The sequence below is a fragment of the Athalia rosae genome, chromosome 2 (genome assembly GCF_917208135.1).
Source record: "Athalia rosae chromosome 2, iyAthRosa1.1, whole genome shotgun sequence".
Classification (NCBI taxonomy): Eukaryota; Metazoa; Arthropoda; class Insecta; order Hymenoptera; family Athaliidae; genus Athalia; species Athalia rosae.
Window position 1 is genome coordinate 15,932,961 of NC_064027.1, and position 21,923 is coordinate 15,954,883.

The 21,923-nt window shown below is 41.8% G+C and overlaps 3 protein-coding genes across 5 annotated transcripts in view; 1 reads left to right on the forward strand and 2 right to left on the reverse strand.

Moving 5' to 3' along the window:
- LOC105692045 (somatomedin-B and thrombospondin type-1 domain-containing protein-like) overlaps nt 1-11,485 on the reverse strand; it is a 32,221-nt gene extending 20,736 nt beyond the window's left edge. Inside the window, exon 1 of the mRNA XM_012410954.3 lies at nt 10,333-11,485. Coding sequence (XP_012266377.2) covers nt 10,333-10,615 — 283 coding nt within the window. The 5' untranslated portion in view covers nt 10,616-11,485. The remainder of the gene's footprint in view (nt 1-10,332) is intronic.
- Nucleotides 11,486-13,316: 1,831 nt separating this feature from the next.
- LOC105692046 (non-structural maintenance of chromosomes element 1 homolog) lies at nt 13,317-15,216 on the reverse strand. The gene is made up of 7 exons (XM_048650257.1): nt 15,073-15,216; nt 14,678-14,932; nt 14,434-14,578; nt 14,131-14,326; nt 13,904-14,020; nt 13,696-13,819; nt 13,317-13,599 (listed from the first exon to the last, which is right to left on the reverse strand). The coding sequence occupies exons 2-7, from the start codon at nt 14,775-14,777 to the stop codon at nt 13,460-13,462; spliced, it is 822 nt and encodes a 273-aa protein (XP_048506214.1). The 5' UTR covers nt 14,778-14,932; nt 15,073-15,216; the 3' UTR covers nt 13,317-13,459.
- Nucleotides 15,217-15,223: 7 nt separating this feature from the next.
- On the forward strand, nt 15,224-21,860 carry LOC105692042 (splicing factor, suppressor of white-apricot homolog). 3 transcript variants are annotated; one of them, XM_012410949.3, is made up of 9 exons: nt 15,428-15,569; nt 15,645-15,869; nt 16,846-17,015; nt 17,174-17,379; nt 17,477-17,699; nt 17,887-17,966; nt 18,911-19,078; nt 19,171-20,447; nt 20,541-21,860. In XM_012410949.3, the coding sequence occupies exons 2-9, from the start codon at nt 15,832-15,834 to the stop codon at nt 20,704-20,706; spliced, it is 2,328 nt and encodes a 775-aa protein (XP_012266372.2). In that variant the 5' UTR covers nt 15,428-15,569; nt 15,645-15,831; the 3' UTR covers nt 20,707-21,860. The 3 variants fall into 3 exon arrangements, with proteins under 3 accessions (XP_012266371.2, XP_012266373.2, XP_012266372.2); XM_012410948.4 differs by lacking the exon at nt 15,645-15,869 and having other exon boundaries at nt 15,224-15,569; XM_012410950.3 differs by having other exon boundaries at nt 15,427-15,933.
- The last annotated feature ends 63 nt before the right edge of the window (nt 21,861-21,923 follow it).

Below are 21,923 nucleotides of genomic sequence, written 5' to 3' on the forward strand. Positions count from 1 at the left end.
TTATTCAAGAGAAGAGAGGAAATTTAGGGTTATCCTCCGCGGCGAGAGTATCGCTGGGGGGGAGGGGGGGGCGAATAAGAGGAAACAAAACTACCGAAATCCGAGAACCGAGCTTCCGGAGTATAGGCGGAAAAAAATCCTACACCGTTATGCCGGGGAACCCGAAGAATTGATTTCGTACGAGTGATTTTTACGAGTTTGATCCTCAGCTTTACCTACACACACGCCCGACGCACTCCTGCGACTCCAGGAGGGTCCTCCTCCTCCTCCACCTCCTCCCTCTCCTCCTCCTCCTCCTCATACTCGTCCTTTTTTCTACCGGAGAACACTGTACCCTCTTCCCGGCAGACCTCTGTTTGCGAAACCTCTCTCATCCTCTCGACTTCGTCCCTACTGCAGGATTTCACCTCGTGACAGCTGTCCGTGTCTTTACCCTACCGCATTTTCTCCGTGCGGGGCGACAATTTTACCCCACTCTGGGTATATATATATCTTTACCTCACGCCGCGATAGTCTGCGGCTTGCATGTTTTTTAAAAAAGCAATTGCCACGGGCTTAAGCGGGGGAGAGGCGAGGGGAAACAAAAAGAATTTCGACGTATATAAATTTATCCTTCTTCGGGTCACGCTGTAGCTACGCGCAGCGGGAGACGGTCGAGAGAAAAAAAAAAAGGAGAGTAATTAGCGAGCCCGAAAATTGCACGAGATCACGCTCGGACGGTCGTTTGATTTCACGTGTGCGTGGATAATAAAAAACAAAAAAAAAAAAACAAAAACCGTCTGGAACGTTGATTATTAATTTAGAATAATTCGAAACACGCGTCGTAAACAGGAGAATACATACGAACCCGTACGTGTTTCGTTGAAAATTCTACGTCAAACGTGACGCTCCGTTAATCGAGGCGAAGGGGAGAATTGCGATTTTTTTTTCTCATCTCTAATGTGGCAACATCGGAGCTTTCCACGGCAAAAAAAAAGAGCCCTGGAACCACGCGAATAGTACAAAATAATTCAGCGCCCCTCGCATCTGGTTATATTTTTTGTCCGGTTGCAGGCGAGGGAGGGTCAAAAGTTTCGCTTAAAATTCGGGGAATTTTTCGACCACTCGAGAATTATTATTATTATGATTATGATTATGTTTTTTTTTGTTTTTGCCAAAGTTCCTCGACCGGGATAGCGGATGTTCGCTTTACATATCGCACGCGGGTGACACGCGGGCGGAATTGTTTATCGGTGATTTTGGCTACACGTTTCCCGTGTATACAGTATACATGTACACGTGAATGCACAGGTGTACGTAACGCGCGTGTATACGTACGTACGTTACACAGTGCGGAGTGAAAGGAGAAAACAATAAAGGAGAAAAAAGGAAGACATTCAAATAGATGCACGCCAACATATTGTATGCTAATATCGCAACGACGATTGTACTGCAGCCGTCTAGACAGCAGAAATGCTACGTGTCTTAGGTTACTTCCCGCCATTACGGGACGCAGTGCGGATAAACGTTGAAATGAGGAGGAACGGAGGAGAAAAGAGCAAAAAAAAGATAGAAAAAAAAAAAAAAAAAAACAGACGACCCGCTATTCTCCGCGCGGACAAATATCCGAATCGAACGTTGAAACGGGTGAAAGAAAAGGCCGGAGAGTCCGTCGCGTTATAAAACGCCGGTTTGCCCATGATTTACGTATACATATACATATATGTATAATACATGGTAGGAATCGTTGTTTTCGGGTGATCATTTTTCCGTATTCTCATCGGACAGGTTATACGCGCCCACGTAACGTACAGTTCGGAATATTTTTCGTCGCTAAGAATCCCTCCCCTGTTCAAGATATTGTCGACCCGGCCCCAGGCTGACTTTCCATCGTTCGTTGCCGGAGGAATTTTTGTCGCGTCCCAAAACTTCCATAATCGACTTTGGCGATCCGATCACGCGTCCGGTACGGTCTCAAATTTCCCACCTCGGCGCGCAGTCGAGGGACGGCAATTTACAATACGTACAATTTTCGGTCGAGCCAATCCCGATACACGCCAACCGTATACATGTATATAAATGTATATGTAGGTGTGCATGTGCCTCACTTTACAGCTTCTGCTCCCGGCTTCGCGCGCCCCGACTCCGAAACGTCTCGATTTTCGCTACCTAAAAAGATTTCGGAATTCCGCGAACTTCGACATCGCCGGAATACCCGACAGTCTGCACTGGGGGGAGGGGGGGAGGGCACAGGGGAGAGGGGGGACTCGGATCACTCGGACTTCCCGGAAGAATAAGAGGGAGGTGGAGGGGCGGCGGGAAATAAGGGATGAAAATAACGCATATCGGACCGAACCCTAGCTTATTCGCAATATACGAAGGATCAGCGTTCTTCCTGCAAAGTTGCATATACATATGTATACATATATTTAAGTTCACCGCTCGGTTGAGCTTGATTTCCAGATTATTACCGCGTTTGACTTTAACACGCCGACCGTGACGACGACCTCGAGCACGGAGACGTGGGGTTTCGCAAGCTCCTGTGAAAATGTCCAACCGAACGAGTTCAGCACGCGATGGTTTCAATTAAAAAATATTAATCAGAATGAATTCGCAGACGTTGAAAATTCCGCTGAAAAAATCGAGACCCGCGAAACCCCCGTGTACAACGTTCGTGACGTTTGTAAGCGCAGTAATTATGAAAATTTCTATTGACTAGCTAAACGCTGGCTCGTAATTACTAGAAAATTAGATAAATTTTATCGCCGACGACGCGCGCGCTAAACGGTGTACCCGACGTACACGTCTCGCGAAATTACCCGCGATCTGCTTAGCGGCTAGGATTATTATCATTATCGTAATTATTATCGTTATTCTCTCGACAGAACAGCGTTTTTCTGCTAAAATTCAAAAGGAGCCTGAAAAACTAGATTTCGATTTTCTAGATATAGAAAATGAGGATCCGAACGCCCGAACGATCACACGACCGTACAGTTAATCGAACATGGTCGAATTAGAACGGTTCGTTTCCTTTTCGTTTCTCTTCTTCTTCTCAATTCATTTCCCCTCAATTTTTCTCCCCCCTTTCTCCCTTTCCACGATTCAATCATGGATTTCTATCATGAATCCTTTCACTGTTCTCTCGGTCCTTGCAAAATTTTTGTAGGTATTAAAGGAACCAAAAAGTATCCGGATTCGGTCATTTTTGCCCTTTGCACGTCAGTATAAAATATTCATACGCACCCTAGCCGTGTCTGAAACGCGTGTAAATTACATCCGCGTTCGTTGCTTTGCAAAAGACGTCGATAGATCCGACCACATAATACGTAAGGGCTAAGTGCTGCCGTTTGTTAGTAAGCATTTGCAGCAGGTATATAATACGAGGAAGTCGAAACTACGGGTAGTAGTGACCACTCGTATATATATGTATATATAATCGTGAAAGGTATACATATACCTTTCGCGAGTACGTGTACAGGGGTAGACGTTACGTATTCCCTAGAGGGATTCAAAATTGTTATATCCGCAGCGTGCGCTATAAGCCTACGGATTACATGTGCTCAAGATTAAGGGGGACACAGGTAGGTGGTATACCTGTACGAGTCCTAATTAAGTCGCACTACGTACGTAAACCTATATTAAGTACAAAACTAAAGGACGCTCAACGACCTGCAGGATTATACGGTGCGAACTGTAATTATAATTTAATAATTATTACGGGTCAGTTTTCGGTCGCAATTAAATAAAATTATTTTACTACCCCTGGATCCTTGGCGATTTTATTTTTTAAAACCCCCGACCTGATTCGGAGGTAAATTAATCGAAGATTGTCGGAAGGGGATCTCGCATGTGCAGAGAAGTAAACGGCCGCGACTCATTTCTAACGTTGAACGGAACAACGGTTTATCTTGCAACGCGTCGTTTGAATAATCGCGTGTGGGTTCGAGACGTCGCGTATGGGTATACATAGAGCGTAAGGTGCCGACGTTTGCACCGTCGGGGCGTGATTCGAACGATCGGCAAATATGGAGTCTCGCGATTCGAGTCTTTCTACCAACAATGCGAGTCGTGAAAAACGCTGATTATTAACGCGAAAGAATCGAATCGCGAAAAATATAGGAAAGAAAGAAAGAAAGAAAGAAAGAAAGAATCGTTGAACTAACGCGAAAAAATTCTTCTTGTCAGCGCGCCACGACGCACGGTCGATTATTTTTCGAGAGAACAATCCAACCTACGCGCATTGTTTCCTCCGACCTAAAGCGAGTAATCGCTACGTACGGTTACCCACCTAACCCAGCTACTCTCGCGTGGGACGGTATAATTTTGTTGGAGATGTGCTTTATACGGCCAAACAGAATTTTCGTTTCCTGCCGCGTTGTATTGTACGTATACCTGTACACGGGCGTACTTTACGCGGGTACTCGACACCCTCTAAAATTTCTAAACTTCGTTCAAACGGGCTGCGTGTACCGCGGGACGAACTCACGTAGATTTCGAAACACTTGTCGTCGTTCGCAAAAAGGCGCAGAGTCTGACATTTTCCGAAAAACCCGGTTTGAATCGCGAATAGCGGGAGGGTGAGGGGGGAAAACAAAAAAAACTGCGCTAAATCTCACGTAATAATTGCGACGTCGGGGTGACGCGTTTTGTATTTCTTCAGCTAGCGATTCAAACCCCTCGTTCAAAGACTCGACTTTCATACACGCGTTTAGACGATATTGAATACGGTTGCGTACGTCGCGGCCTCGCAGAAGTAAGCCTCCCGTGTAAAGATGGAAACAGGATTTACAAGAGGTGCCGGGCGTTAATTACCGACGCGCGACGACGCGAGCTGTTTTTGTAAGTTATTCTCGGTCGGGTCGGGCCGCTGCGGCCGCTGCGGGCAACGAGAAATAAGGCGAACGAGGGTCGGGCGGGCGACTCGCGGAGTTTCACCCGCGGTACGCGAGAACGTGGAACGCTACGAGCGTGTGGCGTCGATCCCCGTACATGCGAAACCGGAGCTGAAGCACCTCCGGAGTTCTCGAATATAACGCCCACGATATACACTCGAGATACCTATGTACCTACCTACAATCGTATAGGTTTTCCGCGAAACGTTCGTCAACCGCGCAATTAGCGGCTCGCGATTGACGGAATTTTCGTCGCTGTATCGATGACCCCGACGGCTTCCGATGACGCAGAAAAGTGGTCCGAAGTGCGCGTCTTCCGCGGGGTCGCGCGCTTTTGCGATAATAATAATAATAATAACAACATGCGTACGCCGCGGTCACTGGAACGCGGCTTATTCGTTGCCCTTAACGGCGAGCAATGCACTGCTAAATTGTTGCGATTAATTTGAAGTACGCGCGGAGTACAAGCGGGGAACGGGGCGTGTATCTTAATTGAAAAGCTGGTGCAGCGTTGCAACCGTAGCGTAACGAGGGCGGTGATGCGGATGATGCGTTAAAAGTATAACGGACTTCACACACACGCGCACACGTACGAAGGGACGCGTGAAAAGGCGTGTTTGCGTACAGGAGACACGCTACACGTTCGAACGACATTGCCATTTTTCGTGAAAAGACAGAGGGAGAAATATAGGGAGACAAGGGCGTTTGGCACATTAATGTACACCCTGACTCCTATACATATACGCTGCCCCTGTTACTCATAGTTACTCGCGGTCGACGATCGATCGATCGTTATTTTATTTATTTTTTTTTTTCAAAGTTAGACTTTTTTTTCTTTGGCTAATTTCGAACGAACAGCTGTAAAACGCGAGAATATCACGGTCGGAGAGAGCGGAACGGCGAAACATTCGACTTTTATTTAAAATCCTTCTTCAGTCGGAGCGGCTTTTACCCGTCCATGTGTGGTGAGATAAGAACGAGGATCGAAGAACCGTTTTGTGGGTGGATATGACGCTCGAGATGTCCTTCGCAGTTATCCCGCATTAGCATAACCGGCCCCCCGGGTATATACCTACCTACCTACCTACGTACCTCTATTTTGTCCCGCGGAACCCCAAAGATCGAACCACCGGGCGAAATTGGAGGCAGATCGTTGAATCGCGAAAGGTTGATTTTTACATTCGATTATTGCGAATGAGATTGGAAATTTGCGGGGCTATTTTTCGGACGAGGAGCCGCCCGCTGTAGCTCTCTGGGGCAAAAATCGTACGGCATAAATATTGATATAATCTTCGAATTACAAACCTACGGTACCCTTCGGCGTAGGCGTTGTTCGGCAAAAATGATCAATTGTGATAAAGTTTCAGTGTTCGAATACGGCGCCGAGTGGTAACTGGGGTGTGCGGTGGAACGGAGAGGATAAAAGAGAAGCGAGAAGAAAAAAATAAAAAAAAAAAAAAACAAAAAGCGAAAAAAATTCGGTAAGATACAACGGTACGTTACAGTCGGCCGATTTCGCCGTGTAATAAACAATCCCTTGTTGGTTGAATTTATAAATGGAACGAAAACTGGGGGTTGAGATTACAGTTATCTATCCCGTTCCGCGGTTTTAATCACACTTTCGCTTCGCGCAGATTAAAATTATCCAGAAATTACTCCCCGTTAAAATACGCCGGCCGATTTACACCCCGTAGAAAATCCTTTTTCCTGGGGAAGCAACCCCCCCCCCCCCCCCTCCCCCATCCATCCTTCGAGATACGTAAGGTATATCTATATACGCACTTATAGCTGTTACCCCGCAGCGGTGCCCCGCGGGCAAAAAAGGGTCGACACGGACGAGGAATGATTGGCCGAAGAACGTTAAAGTTTAGAGAACGATGCCGTTATACGCCGTTATGATTCTACCCAGTACCCGTCGTTAATTTTGCCACGTTAAAGTGAATTCAGCGTCTCCTCGTTATTGTTGAGCGTTTTATCGGGATCGTTCGCGCAGCGCGGGAATTAGCGCGGTGCCAAGGTCGCGCGCATAGGGGGAAAGATAGGGTAAATATATCGACAGGTAAACATGAACCCATCGAATGTAACGCGAAGCGAATTGTAAAAAAGAAAACGATGAAAAAATAAAGGAAAAATCGATTTACGAATAAATAGAAGACGATTGCGAGTACTTCATTGCCACGAGAAAGGTCTCGCGTTGACTGTTGTTGTTATGAATAAAGGTCGAAGGGTATTTTACGATTGGATAACGCGCGGCTAAGGCGTCACTCCGTATACGGCGCGCGGTGTTATTTCCGCTCCGTTTGGCGACTTCAAGGAGAAAAAGGTAAAAACAAAATTCAGAATTGAAATACCGTCCTAATTAATAGCGAGCCAACCGAATACCGAAATACTTTGTTACAAATTAACTCGAGTAGGTTGTGTGACAAAGGAACGAGCGAATTGATTTACATAAAATTTACATCGCTACTTAATAGCGCCGCGACTGTGTGCTTTCGATAAAATACCGTAAGTAGGTATAAACGCCGCGAAGTGGAGAGGCGAGTTATGTTTCTCCATTTTATGCTTTAGCCGATGATACAGGGCCAGCTGATCTCAATTGTTTCTCTGCTGTCTGTCCGGAGTACGATTACCATAGGCTGTATAAATTAGCGTTTCCAAGCGTAAAAAATTTCGAAAAAAACAAGAATCAACCGAGAGTGTAATACAAATACAATCGGCAATCATCCGTTTAATTCTACTATTGAACGATCGACATCGACCAGGCAACCCTTAAAAGCACTTCGACACGCTCATAAATTCCGCTCAGCTTTACCACTTAGGCTCCCACGACGTCCCGGATATTGTGTGTAATATATATTCACAATTTTTAAGTACAGGGATACCTATACTATACACACACGTGAATCGAGGGGAAAAAAGAAAAACTTGAAATAAAAATAAAATCTCTCTCTCTCTCTCTCTCCTACCAGTTGGCCCAACGAAGGCACGAATTAATACCGTCAGGTAAAATAATCCGGAGTAGCCGTGTATACGAAATGCATATACACACGCCCGCGGTCCACCTGAAGCCGCATGCATATGGGCGCGGTGTGGAACAACGTCCATAAATTTTCGTTTAACTTCTGCAGCAAGAAAAGGACGCGGAGCGTACGGGTGCGCCGCGAGTGAAGAAGATCTTTCGAAAATATATATTCGGAAGTTGAGGCCGCGAGCGAGGCCGTGCGAGGTTCGTCTCGAGTTCAACGATCTCCGGGCATTTGTAACGCGTATCGTATAGGTAGGTACGCAAGTATATTTACACGTAATGTCGCGAAAAGGGCGACAATATCGGCGATTAAAAATATTCTCCAGAACCCGGAGAGGAGATCCAAAATGGAGGGGAATGCAGAGAATATGATCCGGCGATGGGTGGTGACCGAATTTTTTCGATTCTTGGAAACTTCACCCCGCTTTGATGTATATATCTAATAACATATAGGAATATATAACAACAATTTTGGATATCTACGTGCAGACGCAGTGCGGGCATCCTAACCGACGATGACGAGAGGCTCGCGTTAGCCCGGTATGTTTTTTGTCGTTGAAAAAAATACGTAAATTAGTATTTCATTTTACGACCACCCCCGAGAAAAAGTCAGGCTTCTTACGGGAACGCGCGCACAATACGAGAGAAAAGAAGATAAGCTCTGAGCGTGACTCGCATATATGCAGCGCGCCCTTGTACAACGTGCATGTATATTACATGTATATTGTATACGTATACATGTATAAAATGGTTACACGCCCGTACCATATATAACATCGAGTCATTTTCAGCTACGCATAAAAAGTCCACAAAGATATACTCTTAAATAAGAAGCGACACAGAGCTCGCGGACACGACTGTGAGTTAGCCAAAGTGGTTTTATATTTCGTCGCGTATCGCGGCTCCCGTACAGTTGCGACTCTTTGAAAATATATATCGTGCAGCTTTATGCGCGAACGTTCATCTTTTCGTTTCTCCGAAGTCTTTTTTTATCATTTCCTCCAACGCGTGCATCGGGGTTCCTCTTTGTTAGCGTCTCTTCCGTTCCACGCGTCCCTCCCGACCGAGTCTATGTACTGATCATTTTTGCGGTAATAACGAGCAGATTTTCATCCCGTATACCGCGTGCTGCTGGTCTTCTCCTATCCGCAGACCCGAAGGAAATTAGTTTTGTAGGGTATAATGGCGGTGCAATTATAAGTCTGAAAATTACAATATATGTCTATGCCTGGCAGAATTGTGTCGTTATACGTTAACTATTTCTTTGAAGATCCTGCTACTGACGGCGTTTGCGAATTACAGAGAGAAAGAAGTGACGAAGAAAAAGCGGCGAAAAAAAAACTTATTATTCTAACGCGTTATAATGCTAGTTAGACAACACAAAGCGCAACAAGTGTAGAAGAGTTTCGAAAGGTCGGCTGCACCGACGACGTTGCAATTCTGGATGCTCTAGGCAACCGTCAGGGAATTATTTAGACGACGGGAGAAACTAAAGAGTGCGAGTTTCTAAGATCATGAAATTACAGCAGGGTATGGAGAATCGTATTTTTATTCCACGCACAGCTCTTCGTTTGCCTTATTAAAGATTCAAGATGTTCCACTAGACGTCACTTTGCTGTCTTTCATTGTTCGCAAAAAAAAACAACAACAACAAAAAAGAAATAGGTACATATAACTGGAATTGCAATGCACGCGTTGATGTACTATACATACGCGCTTTGCTGAGCGCAGGGCTGCAGGTCGCCAGATGTAAATGAGATCAGGAATGAAGAGCTGCAGATCGGGGATATATTTATTCGTCATGACAGAGAAAAACTGCCGGTATACGCTAGTTCGTAGATTTCGTCGAATTCGTATCGTCGGTAGGATAATTTTAACAAACAAAATCGTTCCAATTAAAATCAGTACGGACGTATCCGAGTAAATAATTTATATACCAGTTAATTATTAGTTGCTAATTATATGTGGGCCCGACTGAGCGTAAGCCCTGTTAATAATCGTCGAATGCAGCGCACGATCGTTGACTGCAGAAATATAACTAACAATAAAATTAATCGGTTATAAATGCATGCAGCTGTACGTAAAAAAATGCACCAAAGTAATGAACGGATTAAAAGATTAATGAAACACATCCCATCCCATTGTATGTGGAATAATCGCAGGATGAAGAAATTGAGGAGGGAAAGATTTGATCTCTCGATATCGTGAATCCGACTCGACTGTCGAATATCGCGTTGATTGCTCAGGTAACGTGCATGTACCTGCTCCTATATGTATGTAATTGTCGTTGCGTGTCCGTCACCAGAAACGGTCTACAATTGCATTATAAACGAACGATTAAAGGGGATAACTACGTATCGTTGAACTTTAATTGTTTAGTTAAGAGTTTGTTAAGTACGTACGTGCATATAATAAATGTATGCAGGTCGGTCTTACCTCCGCAAGCTTCCTTGAAATCGTGACAGCAATCGCCTAGCTTCAGACACGCGTGATCGCAGTAACAAGGTTGATCGGAAGGCACTTCTATAATAGCGTTCGGGGATGCTTTCTGCACAACGCAAGCTGAGTCCCTACCGGGGCAGCATAAATTCGCCTCTCGACAACTTCCGGCCAACGTGTTCTCCGGAAATATTCCAAAAACCAACCCTAACATCAGACTACTCACCACGAAACTATTCGATACTCGAGTCATTATCGACTTGTAGTTCAGTCCTTTCATTATACAAAAAGCGATGTCGAGTTAACAATAACAATTGTTGTTATTATTATTATTGTTATTATTATTCGAACACCCTGACAAATTTATTCAACTCACACCCCTCGCTATATCCTTTCTTTTCAGATCGATGATCTCGTGGCTTAACACTATTTTATTTGTTACGTTTCTCCCTGACTGATTTAAGTTGCGGTTGCGGGAAATGGGACGTTGAGAAGGTCCGTCCGTCCTGCGTTGATTTTTTAGTTGCAATTAATAGGGGGAAAAATAACGTTGCACCCAGGTCTGAATTTCCCTTGCAGAGTTAACGAGAAAGGCGAAGGGAAGACCGAGGGTGCAGTTCGGATACGGGACCAGAGTTTGTAGCTGGATCAAAGAAGGACAACGAGCGACGGACCCGGACTGTAGTGCAGCGGCGCGTGGACAACCGTTAAGTGCGTTTTCTCCATAGAAACGCCCCACCAAGTCTCGAGGATCACCCCGAGACCGACTACTGGGCGACTGCGGCGCCCGCACGTCGGCCTCGGCGCCGACGATGGCCCGGCGTTAGGCATGCGCCCGGTACAAAATTCGGAGCTGAAACTTGGCGGTGCGATCGGGCGTGAATCGGATCGAGGATCAATCGCCGATCGATCGGTGTAACGTACAATTTACGTCAGACAAAACCGCCGCATAGCTCTAGGATTACGCGGGAAGTTCTGGTGCAAGATTGTTGATTAGCAAGACGGAGATTAGTCGTCGTCTGGCTCGAAATGCTGCCGAAAGATAATTGGCTCGTTATGTATGAATTTTATTTCGGAATACTCGTCGGCTGCGATCGGGCTAACGAACGAAAAGACAATTATTATCAACAACTCATCGGAATAATTTCTGATTTAAAACTTTTTTAATCCGTGAGAAAAAAAGTTGGAATCAGGATAAATTAAAAATTAAATTGCAAAATACATGGGGAAAAGATCACCAATACGAGCGGTTTTTTTTCTTCGAGGAATCCATATACCCTCGGAATCCAAGCCATGTACTTCGCGAAAAGTCTCTGTCGTGGATTGGTACATACATATATACCTAATGTACGGAAAGACTTTCTTCGATGCTAAAACTTTTGAAGCGAAGATTTTAATTCCAATACCCGAAATCGCCTGAGGTTATTCTCATTCCGCTCCCTGATGAATCGGTATTTGCTGTACGTGTATAGAGTATTTTGGTATCTCTTGGAAAACACCATTAACACGGATTCGTTGGCATATAATAATGATAAAGTTTCGCATCTCAATTCGAACCTAGGGAACAACATATTTGAAAAATTTAATTGACTGTAGACGAGGAGGTAAAGTGCCTTCGGCTTGCAGAAACTTACAGAGCCACCAACCAAACCTTGTAAAATTAATGGGAATGTAAGAATATTACCCTTTCGCCAGTAGCTGGCAAGACCCTCGCTATCGGTTCACAGCACGCGAAGTGACACCAAACCCTGACCTCTGACCCATGACCCGCGACCCAGAGGATGCGAGATTGTTGTATCAGGGGTGTTTTCACACCACCGTACTCAGAGGTCAGGGTCGCTTTTGCTCGCAAGGTCGCAAAACGAGCAAGAAAAGGGGGAATAAGGGGATGGGGTTGGTAAAAAAGATTTCATCCCAAGACTCTAGTTAGAGCTATTGTAACTGCAATTCAGATGGGGGATGAATAGTAAGCTAAACAGTATAGAAATCACGATAGATTTTGCAAGGTTTGGTAAAGATCTTACGTGTCTTACTATACCGGAAGTTAATGTTTTCCAATAGCCACAGACTAGGATGGCACAATATAGGTAGAATAAGATTCGAATCTTTCTACGTTCTCGGCTCCAAAATGTTGAAAAATTGTAGAATCGATTTCTCTTCTGAGGCAGAGAAGAGTTGGTAAAGTGTCTTGCCTTAGTACCAAATATGGTTGCCATTATCCCGAATAAGGGACCCTGCCTCGTGTTCCCCTCATTTCCCTAATTGCAATTATTATTAGAAGCATGCTCTCGCAACGGCGCGCATATTAATCGCCGGTATAATTAACGAAGCGTTAACCTATGTCGTAAATGACATAACCCTGAAATGAAATTTGGCTAATCATAATTCATGCATGCAAAATTACTGTATTCGACACATAAATTCTTAACAAAATTCTCCAGCACCTTGCTATTGACATACGATATTATTTATCAAGAAAGTAAGATATTTGAAAAATCATGATAGATCGGAATTGCGAATAAAATTCAGCCAAAATCTGGAGGAATTAAATTATTCCCAAAACTAGAAAAAATAGGTCATTCATTGTGAAGAAACACATGCTGACATGTATGATTGACAGTTTTTATGTACAGATCCGTCGACTAGAGTGACCGTCGAGGATTACGTTAAAAAATTTTTTACTAGGCTGATCGTTGAGTGTAGATCTGATATAGTCTAACAGGACTTGAAATGCCATCTAACAAAATATTTTTTAACATTCGAAAAAATAGCGTCGTGAACCTTTTGTTTTTGCTTAGCCCGATGCACCACTGCGATGCACTGTGAACAAATCAAACAAGCACGTGACGCTATCTGCCAGAATGTTGTTGAACCTGTTCTATTGAGTAATAAACAATAACCGCACGGAAAAGGGATGACAGAAATGAGAGATTGTCGAATGATCTGTTTCGTGAATCGTGTACGAGACCAAACATATCATAGATCTCAAAGCATTTTTATATTTTTTTATTATGAAATATTGAAAACACTTAGGTAGGTACATTGTCTGACGTAATAACATGTTTCGTATGTGAAAAATTGTACTGGAAAAGAACTTCAAACATCAATCAGAACCAGTTCCTTTTCATGAAAACCTCTTCCTCATTGATCGATTATTTCCCGAGTCTGAATTCGTTGGTCCCGAGCTACCACCTGCTGCAGCCTTTGCAGGTGAACTTACAACTGGAGCATCCAACTCATCAGGTTCGGGGAAGTCTGCCAGTTCTATGACAATGATAAGTCAAATTTTGATCAATACCATGGTGTACTGATCCTAGATGAAATTGATTGATAGTAAGATTATAGAATATGATTTTTTACCATCCATATCTTCTACTGTCATGATGTTACTGCAACTAGGGCACTTGGGCGAACTTTGTACTCTTGCACAAGTAACATAGCAGAGTAGATGCAAGACTTCGTTGCAGTGGGTGCATCGTTTTCCCTATAAAATAAAAGCCAGCTAACGGACCTACACTATCAAGTTGGTACAGTGAAATCATACAGCAAACAACTGGGTGTTATTTACATGGAAAACTGTTTGACGGCAAAGGGCACACATGTTGAAGACCTGGTCGTTATACGTTGCCTTGAAATACGGAATTAACTCTGCTATACTGCGTACACCCATATAGAACTGCCCACTCTGCAAAAATAACTGAATTGGGCAAACAGCACACTACATCTATTATGCATTTCCAAAGTAATCTAAATAATTCACAGAACTTATTTATAAAGTTGTCAAAACCATCAGACCTTCCGGGCCAACCACATCTTCTGTACCATAGATTCTAGAAAATCTTCTGCATCTGCCTTCGACATTTTGGACTCTAGTCTGGAGCATAAATTCAAGCATAAGGTACTAGGAACGCTACCATCATCAGATGTTATTATTGCTGACAGGATTTTCCTCATCAATTCCAACTGTGCAGGCGAAAATTCAGTCTGGAACCTAAATTCAATTCATCGTTAAAGAAGTTGAACTTCCATGCACCATCTTATGAGTCTACATGTATCTTGAAAAACCTCAGGAGTCTTCATATTAATTAGTCATTATACCTGGCGCCGTTGTCCAACAATGTAGTAATTAATATCCAATACTTTTGACCAGTGATTTCACAGGTAACTTGTTTGATCATCATGTCACAGTCGTCAAGTTCGATATTTATATCATACATGTAGCTTTGGGTACTTTCAGGTTTCTCTGAAAATAAATGCATGATTCTCTTTAGTTAGAAATTGTAACCCTGGCGACAATCTGTGTGATAATAATACTTCTCGATAGGATCTGGATAGAACTTACCAAATAACCTTTCAATCAGTTCTCTTGCATCTGCAGAATTCACAGCTCCGCGATTCATCACGGCTTGCAAAAGCGCACAGTGATAATCACTCAACGGCATAATGAACTACGACTTTACAAATTCTTGTTTGAATCCTGAAAAATCCGATTTGAAGAGCACCGTCCCCGAGCTATAATTCCCTAGAATAATAGCCTGCACCGTGATTGACAGTAGATTCTAAATGCATGAGCAAAGCAGTGGCGCGAATTCGGAAACTGAAAATATTATGTTGTCAACCAATGAGAAAGGTAGAATGAACTCCAATGAACGGCGTCAGTGCCTAGTTACTCATTGCTATTACTACTACCGTTGACCGGTAGTACCTATTTACACTCAATGTTACTACCAATCTTACCGTTGACTGATATAGTGATTGATACCAAGGTTCAGTCAACGATGTTACTACATCCATTGAGTAACTATACTTCGTACTAGTACGAATGCTACATCGTAGGTGATTCTTAGAATTAGAAGTACGGCACTCACTGAACAATACATACCACGGATTAATACCCATAGTTCAGTGGCGGCGCTACAGCCTATGTATAGCGCTGCTGCATCGAAAGCACTTTGACTCTAAAAAGCACTAGAAAAGCACCAAAGCGAGTTTGCCACTACCGAAAAAGCACGGGAAAAAGTATGAAGCGTGCTGAATAAAATGGCGTCGAAGGGTCAACGCTGGATGATTGATTCCGGAATTCTGCGTAAGAAAGATGGGGAAGAGGAACCGCAGGAGCTGTTGGTGTTCGGATATAGCTGCAAATTGTTTCGGGACGATGAGAAGGCGCGAATGATTGATCAAGGGAGGCATTTGATCCCATGGATGGCCGATAACTCATTGAAGATAGACAGGTCCGTTCCCATAACCTAAGAACTTAATCACCTTAGGATACTTATTTATCTATAATGGCTACTTTTAACGCTCAGAGAAGTGATGTCGAATTGAAAACCGATCGGACTCGTAACCAACGGAAATACGATACAATCAAAATCGATTCGAGCAGTTAATGTATGGATAAGCATTCTGGAAGCTGTTTAAGGTTTCCGCAGGTGTTGCGGCCAACAACGCACTCCAACAGAATGCACAGTGCACTACGAGTGCAGTGCGTTTGGGATGCAAGTTCTCCAGCTGATCGTCGATACGTCAGCAAGGTGAGACACCGCAGAGAGACAAACAACAGCTGATGATCATTTTAAATTATGATCACTCAGCACGGTATGTATCCACGCATAAGATCACGAGTGATGGGAACAATTAGCATTTAATATTGTCGTAACTAAGTACTAAGTGCTTAATTTGAAGATATTTACAATATTTCAACACATATCAGCAATTTTATACGTGAATCATTACCTGTATGAATTGTTTGGCCTACACAATGTCAAGTTCTGTTGCATATTCCAATTCAAATTCAATGACGCTGCATTAATTTTCATGATCCTGGAATGTTGATAAAATTCATAGATTAAGGCGGTAGACTGATCTCAAAATTGTAATTTACCCAATAATGTTTGTTCTAATTCTTGGGTGTAAAATTAGTTGGGAAACTTTTTTCACCCTAATGGCAACAAGGTGGCCTAGGTAAATGCACTGCGCATTTTATTATAACTTTCCCTTCTAGTCTTTATCTTGGCAAGTTTAGTTCTTTAGCAATCTTTTTAGCAGCTTTCTACCGTCTTAGTTAATGCAGGAAATCTAAGATAAGCGCTAATGAAAGTTGAGGTAATGCTGAACCACACAATTGATGATGCCTAACGTTGTTCTCAGTTTCATTGAATTCTCATAATTTCTATTGCAATGCCAAAAATATGTTTTCACAAGCTGCAACTTATATACTTTTCTTGTCAAAATCTTTCAGCAAATTCTAAATATCAATTCATCTGTGGACAGACGATCATGTTTTCTGAGCATATCGTTTTTTCCCCCCAAATTGGTTCCATCACTTGGAAGAATAATATACATGTGTGTCTTTGTTATTGCTTACAGGATTGCCTCGGAGTGGATATTGTAAATTTCAATATGATTTTATTTCCAGCTCTGTAGCAGCACTGCAAAAACCTGATTTCTTGTGTATCACCAGCATTTTCTGTACATAATGTCTCTAACTTTCTCGTTATGTGTCGATAGATACGATGGGCGTGGAGCATTGGGTGATCTGCGGGTGCACGAACCACCACCGGGAGGATTTGACCTTCGCCAAGTTCTCACCGAGGATGAAAGAAAAGTGGAACAAATGTGTGATGAAGAACGATACCGGTCTCTGTATAATAATGACGCAGAAGAGACGATGTACCATGGTGAGATCAACTATTATTCATCAACAATGTCCAATCCTTCTCTTGTAATTTCATTAATGACACTAACCAATTTGCTACATTTTCAAAGTGGAATAAAACCCATTTGTCAATGAAACATCTCACGTCTTCTGAATTATAACACGGTTTTTACTTTACAGAAGAAGAAATGAAAAGACTACATCAAGCTCTAGGCTCAGAAAATCCTTATGGCCAAGTAGCTTACAACTATAATGAAGATTCAAATAGCCAAACGGCCGGAGGTGAAGACACTCAGAGCCCAAAGCCATCAGAAGGGTCTCAAGAGGAGGAAGACCGTGCATTTGTTCCACCCCCAGAGCTGGAGATTCCCGAGGGAATGGTTCTGGTAAATTTATTAATTTCTTTGCCATGAGAATTGCAGCAATCCTCAGATTCTGTCAAAAGATATGTTGTAACTTATGTCTTTGTATCTTTTGTTTCAGCCGGAAACACAAAAATTAAATGCAATAATAACAAAAACTGCATTATTTATAAGTCAGCAAGGTGGTCAAATGGAAATATTAATCAAGGCAAAGCAATCAAATAATCCCCAGTTCTCCTTTCTATCGATCGACGGAGCACTCCATCCATATTACAGACATGTTCTTGCTGCTATCAAAGATGGAAAATACAATCCCGACAAACAGCCCGAAAAGGAACAATCCGGTGAGCAATGGCATTCATCTTTAAACGGGTGATTTCATTTAAATTAGCTGTATTCAATACACGTAACGCATTTAGCATTTGTTGAACACAGCTTCTGCTATTTATCAAAACCAAGTAATTGAAGTCATACGTCTCTTTAACATTCAATTTTTCGTATGAATGATTTTTTATGTAATAAATGTTACAGAAACAGAAGATGACTCTGATGATGATGATGAGCCCTACCTACACCCAAGTCTCGCGCCATCCTTTAGCAAAGTGGAATCTGTAAGTGTGACAAGAATAAATTAATTTTAACCTCTTAGAACTATTGTAATTGAACGATGTCTGCAAAATAATCTAGTCTCTAATCGGTGAGTTTAGAACTCGTGAACTTTGCAACATTTGAATTTTACTGTGATTTGATAGGTTTGTGCTCAAGCAATGTTCGCAGTTCCGTACTTATGTTCCTGCCTTTGTATACCACGTTTTTTATTTAAAAAATGATGAATAATGTACACTTCATTGATGAACCCATTTGCATTTGCACGAGCCCACAAATTGCACAGATAGCAATAGGTGGCTGACCACATTTCTCAAACGTACTACAATACTAACTTATATGTAAAATATTTCTGTTTCCAGGGCTGGTTCTGGTATGCATTGGATCGTCCGTTGTGCCCCTTTGTTTATAAATGATCTTCTCTACACTGAGCAATGTGATTTTTGCCTACAAAGATTTTTAACTTATTGACGAATATTAAATTTGCAATATATCTGTGGTATTCGATTCAAGTATACGACAGTTATTTGCAAATTTATACCCCTTTTCTCGCTTTCCATTGAATAATCTTATTTTCTGCAAGTCAATTTATCAAGTACAGGAACTGTTTCAGAATCTCGGATGTTGAAATTTTTCTCTCATATTAATATATTTAATTCCAGTCAGAATATAATTTTCATATAAATTCTCACAATTCTTACAAATTTAGATGACGCGCATACCCTCTCCCCCTGTTCGTTCACTCACTTTATAGGCAAAATAAAAGACGCCCTGTACATTATTTTCAGCAAACTTCTTAAATACCTTCAATTGTTAATTAATCGCACTGTCCTACATATGCTAATATTTAAAGAAAACATTGATATAACTTGTGTAGAAAGTGGATAGGAAAGTATAATTGTAAGGTTTGGTTCAGGATAGCATACTCATAAAATTGAATTATTCACAGGCACCCAGTATTCCGAGCATCCAATACAAGCCGTCAGCTGACTGTGCCTACTCAATGTTAGTGAACAAGATCACCGGCAAACCTCCACCCCCACGGACACCTCAACAAATCGAGATTCCCCCCCAACCGTTATCACCGGCTGGTTATTACCCTCCGATACCCCAACAGGTAGTAAAATTCTCTCAAAGAAACTGAACCAACGGCATAAAACTAAATGAATCATCAGCACAGCTCATCCAATTTTTTTTGTATGCTTACAGAATTACCCTGTATCATATCCAGCAGCACCCCAACAATATGCACATGGCCCGGTAATCTATGGACCAAATGGCCAAATCCAATCACCCCCCCAAGTTATATCAGGCGTACCGACACCACCAGCAGAAAGTTTCCCAGTGCAACAAACAAAAGATACACCTACTCCACTTGTTCCTTATGGACAAACGCCACCAAAGCCGTTGAGTAGACCGTCGTTTATCGTTCCACCTGCTGATATACAGATAATCATTGATAAGATGGCTAGTTACGTTGCTAAAAATGGTCGAGATTTTGAAGCCATTGTCAAGAGTAAAGGCGACCCCAGATTTAATTTTCTGGAACTGTCACATCAATATTACGGCTACTATGCTCACAAATTAACCATTTACGAAGGAGCGATTGATCCAAAGGTATTGACGGAGGAACAACTTCTTCAAAAGCAAGAACCTCAGGAAGAGAAACAAAAAAAGTTAGAAGAGCTACAAAAGAAACAGCAACGAATGGAAGAGGTACAGAAGAGAGTGAAAATGATACAGGCTAAAAAGAAAAGTGATAGTAAACAGGAACAGGGAGGAAAACAGATAACAACCGTTTCGTTTTCTATAAAAAAGCCTAAGGAAGGCGAATCCACGATTATTGAAAAACGTAGTGCTTTACCCCTAGAGGAGAGTGACGATGATCTTGAGGATGAAAAACATGAAACAAATTCCAAATCCAACTCTCCTCAAGGTAGCAGTGATGAGAGCAGAGTGTCAAAAATAGATAGAGAAAATTCGAGGCTTGACCAGAAAACTCTAACAGAAGACAAAGAATTTGTAGATCTTACGGAAGATATTTTCGAAGACTGCCAAAAGGAGATCAGAAACAAACAAGCTGAGGAGAGAATCAAAGACAAACTTGTCGCTGCTGCACGGGATAAACTTGCTGCTACATCGCGTGAAAGACAACTTCAATTAGAAAGGAAAAAAAAAGCTGCTATGTTTCTTAGTCAAATACAAACACCAGCTCCATCAAAAACTGGTCCTATGCCTGCCAATCTCCCGTCCAAAAAAATTGACGATTCAGACGACATTCATTCCATCCCATCGCCAACACTGGCTGGAAATGATGACTTAGACGCTCGAGTCAATGGTAGCTCGTTAATGAATAGACTCAAAGGTTCAGATTTGGGGAGTAAACGGCCACGGATAAATTCCAGAAGTCGTAGTAGAAGCCGTAGCCAATCAGATAGAAGTAAACAACATAAGAAACATAAGAAAAAAAAGACCTCACACAAACGGTTAGTAGAACAATTATTTGTCATTTTAGATATTTCATTAATTCGATTGTAACTTGTAGTGAGTACTGGGTATAATCAACATTCATCTTACAGGTATGAAAGTCCATCAACTTCTCGTTCCCACAAATCAAAGAAGAGTAAAAAGTCATCATCGAGGCACAGGTCACGCTCAAATACGCCATTGCAGAGACATAAATACGGTAGTAGACATTCACGGAAAGACAGTAATTCCAGTGAATCAGATTCTGGATCATCATGAAAAATTATGTCACCCAATAGATTGATAAGAATATATATGTAAAATTGTAAATATCGACATAATAATGAAATGATTACATACCTGTAGAAAAATAATTGCCAAAAAATATACAAATTTCTACCAATAAGTTATTGGCGATATAGATTCATTTTTGCATTCCTGTGAACGGGAAACCATCACTAATATTTGATTTAAGATTCAGTTCGAACTTGACTTCACTGTCAACAGGTAGATGCAATTTTGTGGTTTTGTATGAATAGACAACATACAAACTCCAAAATGTTTTTGAACCTTTTTCAGTAACGGTTTGATTTGTATAAATTTAAGCAAATGGTGATATTTATGATCATAAAGGCCAGAGGGCTCTTAGGAGATAACTTATGACCTTATGTATTCACAATCAATTATTTCCGAACATCTGAACTGCGTAGATGCCTCCAAAAGAGCCAGTGATTGGAACATTTTTCAAGTATTATATCAATCTGATTATTATGTAAGTGTGTCATATAAAAAGAAAATGAATTAGCAAATTTGTTAGAGGCTGAAAAAATTTTTAGTCTAAGATTTGGACAAATTAATAATTGACCAGTACAAGGAATGCTACATATCTAAGTTTATGAGATTATCTCAAATGTATTGACAATGTGAGGTTCAATGTATGTAAACATATCCTGGTATGATATGATACTAGTGCTGCTAATTTGTCCGCCAAATTTGTTCGATTTTATCACTACAAAAAGGATCTTCACTGTAATTTGCCCATGAGTCTAATCAATCAATTTAATGTAAAGCATTTGGAGATTTTCTTACAATAATCGTGGCCGTACGACGCTTTAGAAGTATTATTTCAAAGTAATGCTTCCACAGTGCACAATGCTTAAAACTTTGTATTTATAGTATCATTGTCAACCCAAAATAAGTTATGTCGACTGGCTTGCGTCGCATGCTAATGTAATTTTCTATTACCGTCAATTGCATGTGGATTGAACCAATGAGACTCGATTAATATTGATTATCTTTATTGACTTATAAATGATCGTCTTGTTGCCACAAACGTTGTGTTCGAACATGAATCGAATCTCGAGGGCTGTTGGCAAGATTTTATTTTTAAGTGCCTCGAAGATTTTTATAATTAATTTTCCATCATAAATAATAATATCTTTGATGTTTGTAAATTTTTGTGTTCACACCGAAATTCAACAAGCATCATATCGTGA